This window comes from Cynara cardunculus, unplaced genomic scaffold (genome assembly GCF_001531365.2).
Source record: "Cynara cardunculus var. scolymus isolate 2C unplaced genomic scaffold, CcrdV1 Un_Scaffold_902, whole genome shotgun sequence".
Taxonomy (NCBI): domain Eukaryota; kingdom Viridiplantae; phylum Streptophyta; class Magnoliopsida; order Asterales; family Asteraceae; genus Cynara; species Cynara cardunculus.
Genome location: NW_020200643.1, coordinates 68702 through 75239, shown reverse-complemented (window position 1 = coordinate 75239; position 6538 = coordinate 68702). Strand labels below are relative to the sequence as shown.

The 6538-nt window shown below is 36.7% G+C and overlaps 1 protein-coding gene across 2 annotated transcripts in view; it reads left to right on the top strand.

The window, feature by feature from the left end:
* Nucleotides 1-1499: 1499 nt before the first annotated feature.
* The window catches only part of LOC112502085, an 18604-nt gene continuing 13565 nt past the window's right edge, over nucleotides 1500-6538 (top strand). Inside the window, exons 1-3 of one of the 2 annotated variants that reach the window (XM_025105908.1) lie at nucleotides 1500-2008; nucleotides 2720-2797; nucleotides 5747-5889. In XM_025105908.1, the coding sequence (XP_024961676.1) occupies nucleotides 1708-2008; nucleotides 2720-2797; nucleotides 5747-5889 (522 nt within the window). In that variant the 5' untranslated portion in view covers nucleotides 1500-1707. The remainder of the gene's footprint in view (nucleotides 2009-2719; nucleotides 2798-5746; nucleotides 5890-6538) is intronic. The other variant, XM_025105909.1, reaches the window with a different exon arrangement.

The following is a 6538-nucleotide window of genomic DNA, read 5'->3' as shown; positions in this document are numbered from 1 at the left end:
TTTCTTAAAAACACATAAAATCGTATTATAACATCGACATAGATAAATAATAAAATAGAACATTAAAATCGAGATTGCACGAGTACTCTTCTAGTTTTTTTAAATCAACCAGTCATTGGCCTTTCTGATATTCGTTAGATAATCCTTGAACATTTGAAAACCTATTAAATATATCCTATTAATTAAAAATGTACCATACAACCTCTATAGGAGGTAAAACTACAAACCAAAAAACCCTTAAAAACTATCAGAGTAGTCCCCCTATTCCACTCTCCCCTTACGGTCGTTTCAGATTTAAATAACATTTTATTTTTAACTACTACTAATTACGTTATATATTCATCATTATTGACATCATCAAGTGAGATTGTTGTTGAACTTCAAAAAGAGTTACAAGAAAGTCAAGTTGATGTATCTCAACCAAAAATAGATTAGAGATGCAAGTGAAGAATAGTTCATGAAATGACCTTCAATTTAATATAGATTAGACATTATTTGGGCGCAACTTTTGATACATATTTTGACAATGCTACTTTTAGTATATTTTGGCACAAAATTTGGTGCATATTTTGTCGCAAGTTTTGGTAATTTTGGTGCAATTTTTGTAGATTTTGGCCCAATTTCTATAGATGTATTTATTTATGTTTTAGGTACAACTTTTGTAAGTTTTGAAATTACTAATGATTTTATAAATGTAAAATTTTATACGTCATAAAAATGTATGTAACATGTTTTCAAAAGTCCAAAGATTTATTAAACAAGTTTCAGAAAGTCTAATGACTTATTTACTTACAAAAATTGTCCAAAAATTTAATCATCTTAAACAGGATAGTCCGTTGGATTTTTTGTTGGACTTTTCCCTTGTAACAAAATTATACCAAATTGATATTGTTTTTTTATTAAAAATTAGAAGAGTAAACTATGTTTTCGTACCTATAGTTTGTTGTAGATTGTTATTTTCTTCTTTCTATTTTGAAATTAAGTTTTCATTCTTACGGTTTACAATTTGTATTTTTTTCCGTTCTTATCGTTTATAATTTATTATATTTTTCATCCTTAAGATTTATAATTTATTGTTATTTTCATCCCTAATACTTACCCAAATGTTTACCGATCCCTCACTTGCCTTGCCATATAAGACTTTAATATATTAAAACAACATTGTATGCAACAATTTATCGGGTCTTCATTTAACGAAAAAGACTCTCGACCCTTGTTATTGTTCTTACCAGGTAAGATTTTCGGTCGTTGTCATATTCATCTGACAGGGTAAAAAGGACCCAGTAAGCACTTGTCAGATAAGTGTTTATTAAATGGTCCCTTGAATTACCCTGGAGATGAAGAATTACAAACCACAAGGACTAAACCCATAACTTTAAAGTAAGAACGAAATTTGCAATTCTAAATAAACCACAGGGACTAAAATCGTAGATTTTGTTAACTGAAACAAAGTACAAACTTCCCCCCGGGAAATGGCCATGTTGACCCATCACCGACACTAGAGCCGGACTCCCCAACTCGATTCTTCTCTCATTCGTCTCATCTGCCTGTTGAGATGAAATTGTTACCATGCGATTAGATCATTACAACAGTTTCCGCTGATTAGCTCTAATCAATCGATCAATCAACCAACACGCATTTGAGATTTGATTTTTAGGGCTTGATTCTGGTTGTTCAAGGCAGATCGATCCATAAGTTGCTAAGGCAATGCCACCGCAGAAAGCTTCTAGAACCATCTCCTCCTTGTTCGGACTCGGCAAAATAGAAACTGGGAAAACTGACGTGCATGTGCCTTTGCCTGTGCAGCCTTCGCTGAAGTTGGAGGCTGATAAGAAAGTATATAGGCCAGGGGATCCTGTTACAATTACTATTGAGATCCGAAATCCTCCTGCTGGGTGTTCGTTGTTAGTTGACAGACTAAGTTTTGAAGCCCAAGGCATTGAGAAGTTGGACACTCAGTGGTTTAGCACCCACAAACCACTACCTGACTCTAATCAGAAGAAGAGAGGTTTGCATTCCCAATTTCCATAATTCTGAAGTTTTTGTTTTCTGCATTTACCAAGAATGAAGTATGGTTTCTTTCTTTAGCAGCCATGCTAATTGCTAAATTGCTTGCCATTTTCATTTCTGATTGGTCCGTGAAAGTTATGTTCTGTTAATTGAATATTTTTAAGCAGAGTTTACATATTTGCCGATTGTCATGGTTGATGCTAATGCTTTTGGTTACAAAATCTCTCTCCATAGTGGAACCTGTTTTAACAGAGCGTGTTGAATCAAAAGTTGCATCAAACATGTTATTACTCCAATAATTATCATTTTTACTTTCTCTAAACCAGCAAGTTACTTTTCAACCTTCAACATGTTTTGGAGTTTAGGCTTGGCAGAAAAGTGGATAACTGCATCAAACTTGGTAACTATGGTACAAATAGAACTAAGTTTTTTTTTTGATTAACCTGGATATCCAACCCGCTATGCTAGCCGACTAATCCCAGGGCGACCATCTGCTTTGCAGATAGTCCGGAGTCATCGCATTTGAACCTCCATGGCCACAAGGGGATTTTTATTCCTCCTTGGATTTTAACCTGAGAAAATGTATAGTCAATTAAAGTGAAAATAGTCTAAATGGGTCTTTTTATTTAAACAAACGTAGTATGTATTTTTCAGGCACCGATCTACATGAATATAAATGATTATACCTTTATGTACAAACTCTTTCCAGGTGAATATGTTTTCATGGAGTCTTCGGTGCCATTAATGGTTTCAAATCAGATTGTGTCATCAGGGACCATGAGAACATGTAAGGCGAATCTCTGTCTTTTCAGCATCGCTCTCTGTAACATGTAATATTATTGACTTCTAGGGAGTTTCTGGATCTTATTGCTGGTATGCTACTTGGTTCTGTGAGTAATCTTTAATTATCTACTAAATGTCTAAGCATATCGTGCTTGCCCCCTTTGGCTTTCAAGCAATGTACTGCTTTCCAGGTATTCGTGGCGAATATGATTGGTTCAAGCACTTCTGGATCGAGCATTAAAACTTGGACACTTATTTTTAGTGGAAAGCAAAATTGCTGATTGGCCTTTTGTTGACAGTTTTAGTTTATTCGTTCAAGGAGCTAATATAGTAGATATTGGTCTATATTGCTTCATGCCTTCATCCCTCTAGTATCCTGTCAATGACAAACAAACACACAAACATGCACATGCTGTGATACATATCGTGCTAGTAGAACCCTAGATTTTTGAATGAATAAATTGAAATGGAACTTATTGGATGGGTAAGATTTACGGGTGTACTTAGCTGTATGCCATGCCTACCACATAAAGAAAATAAAGACTCAATTCGTAGGTGAAGTTTCATTAGATGCGCTAGGGAAGGGTGTTCCAAATGCCTATAAATATCTTGAATACTTGTCTCACTCAAATATAAGGAGGGTGAACTAACATCCAACAATAGAGTCTCACGACCCATCATTATTGTTCGAGAAGTGCAAGCTTTTGAAAGACACGATGATTTGGAAATAAAGCCACTAAGCAATTGAAATCCTTAATGTTTTTGAACAAATAAAATTATCGGGAAAAAACGACATATAATGGATATTCTTAAGATTATTGTTAGGAAATTATATTGAACCCTGCCTCCTACCGGGATTATGAAAACATCAACAACTTTATCGGGAAGGTGTGTAGGAGACAATTTATACAATATATCCTTAGTCTCTGTCATATGGTTTGGAACACTATAATCAATAATCCAAGATGAGGAAAATGCCTCAACTTAAGTAGATAAACTTGACTATGCCATGGATACACGAGGAGCAACTTGCTCCTTAGATGAATAGTACGATAGTATCAAGTTGAGTCCATCCTCACTAAGTTTGGAGTTTGAGGTAGAACTAGAATGCGCTTCTTTAACTGAACCATGTTGTAACTAAGGGTATGTTGACTTTAGATGACCACGTTTTTTGGGAGTAACCACACCGAATCTTTACCTTTATTCAGTGCTCCTTCCCCTGGCATTAGTATCATGTAAGAATCCGCATCCAAATACATCTGTCACACATGTCTTCTCCTCTAGATAGCCTGCCAAATCACCCACCTCTTCTACCATAGCATGCTCTGTCCATCTCCCTGATGCAACCAGCACCGAGGATTTTGATGTATCACTAGATGAGGGGAGCTCGGTAAGCATCTCTCTATGGAGAGAAAATGTGGAATAAACAATTATGATCTCATAAGCATGGGACGCATAGAATCATGTTTAGACAAGAAGCCACCAATGAGAGTCAACAATGAAGCTTATCTTGTTGTTGCCTCAGAATATGGGGGTCTGAATTTAATGGAAAGCCCTCTTCAAGCTCATCAACGAGCTTTTTAAAGTGTGTATATTACGGAGACAGAGGTGTGAATCCCTTGGGAGCAATGTGAATCTGTCTGAGAAACAGCATATACATGTGACAGGCTGTGGAGCCCGAATGGGTGGCCAACAAGATGATCCCATAGTGCTTTAGCTGTCTCAAATGTCACGGCAATGCTATTGATCTCAGGCTCCATGGCACCACATGAGGAATAAACGATATTATCGTCATCAATTTCCCATATGAAGTAACATAGTGGGCTGGATCTTTGTCAAGTCGCTAAGTTGAGATCATAACTTGACCATCTACTTCAATTTTTATGATCCAAAATCAATTTTGTTGATTACTATTGTCATAAAATGCAACTAGACTGTCTGAATCATGTAACTATTAACACGAGAACACCAAATGCATCACAGGCACTACAAAAGCAGAGAAATTCGCTATTGGAGAAAAGCACTAGAAATCTCATGGCTGAACCATAGAGAATCACTACCAACAGCACCAATATAGCAAGAAAATTGTGAATAACAGCTGACGGATCGCAAAAAAACTGACATACTTGATTACTAGAGGTTCGGTCTCCATTCAACACTCAGAAATTACAACAGAGCAACTGCTTTGGGCCATTTTACAGAAAATGTGATTTAACCTGGGCTTCTGTCTAGAATTCTAGATCAAATTGACACAGTTAGGTCATAGGTGTTTAGTCAGCAGGTCGGATTTAGGATGCAATTTAAGGTTTCAGGTTCAGAAGATGATGATGACTGCTATGTATGGTGGTGGTGATTCAAAGTAAGGTTTGGATTTTGGTTTTAAGGTTTGAATGATGGTGATGACAGCAATGGATGGTGGGAGGTGGCGGCTGAATGGTGGCGATGCCTGTCAGATTTGCGGTGGCGCAATTGGGTCTTTTTTTGGCTAATACTGTACACAGAAGTGACACTATGCTGTTGAGAGTTGTAAGCAGCAGTAAAATCTTTTATAGTTGTATGATGACAAATAGTAGTGCGCAATAATTGTGACCCAATGCAAGTACAATGACAAATCTTTTGTTCCCATCAGCTTTGGTTTGTTTGTTCTTGCAAGCACCATTGGCTTTTGGTGTTTTGCTTCAAATGTCAAATGATGTCGATCTTACAAGAACAAAGTTTATGTTATAGACGCTGAAGCAAATTTTACTAACTAGTCCTGTGGCAATGCTAACATGGGTGGTAAAAGAATACCTCAACGAATTCGTATACTTCATCCTATGTTAGTTTATGTTCTCTTTTGTTTTAAGACTTCATGATATCTATAGAGTTTATTTGTTATCCTTCTTGTTGTTTATATCTTTGGTTTTCGTTAATATGTTTTAACAAATCCTTACTATGAATATGTTATATCCAGATATACTGAGGATCATTTTGCCAACAATCATACCTCCATCATACAGGGGCTCTACTGTGCGCTATCTGTATCATGTTAGAAGTGAAATGTCTGCGAAATATCTAAAAATGAATGATGGACAGCCATGTGGAGGATCAACCCAGGTCTTTGATCTTGTTTGTCTTTTCAGCTTAATAGTTATTTATTATTCCTCTTTTTTTTTTTTTTTCGTAAGTTTCCCTCTATATGCAATTTGCACTTAGTTTTGGTTGGCTATTTGAATGACATGTTTCTGAAATCCTTGTTGGGAAGGATAATTATCATGATCCCATCAGAAACTCCTTGTCAACAACAAAACAATGGCAGACATTGCATGCTTGTACTTGCATTGGGTCACAACCTATTGACTAAACATTCTTGAAAGCAACGGATTCTAGACACATACTTGATCTAGAAGCAATGCTGTACAGCAATTGTCAGTCGCAGGACTGAACTATGAAGGTTTCAAGCCATGAACATCCGACCAGCCAATAGAAGACTTTATCATGAGTGAATCAACAGGAGAGACAAGTGAGGAACAATCAACTGTGTAGGAGTGGGGGACCAAAGGGGTGCTCATGGGTTGGGTTGATCGGGTTGAAGGCATTTGAACAACCCAACCCAATGCTTGCGGTTTGAAAAATCTCAACCCAAGCCAACCCAAACCAAAGTGCAAACCAACCCAACCCAACCCAAACCGTATGGGTTGGTTGGATTGATACTTTGGTACATCAAGATATTCTCCTAACCTTGAATATGTTGTTTTCTCTAGTC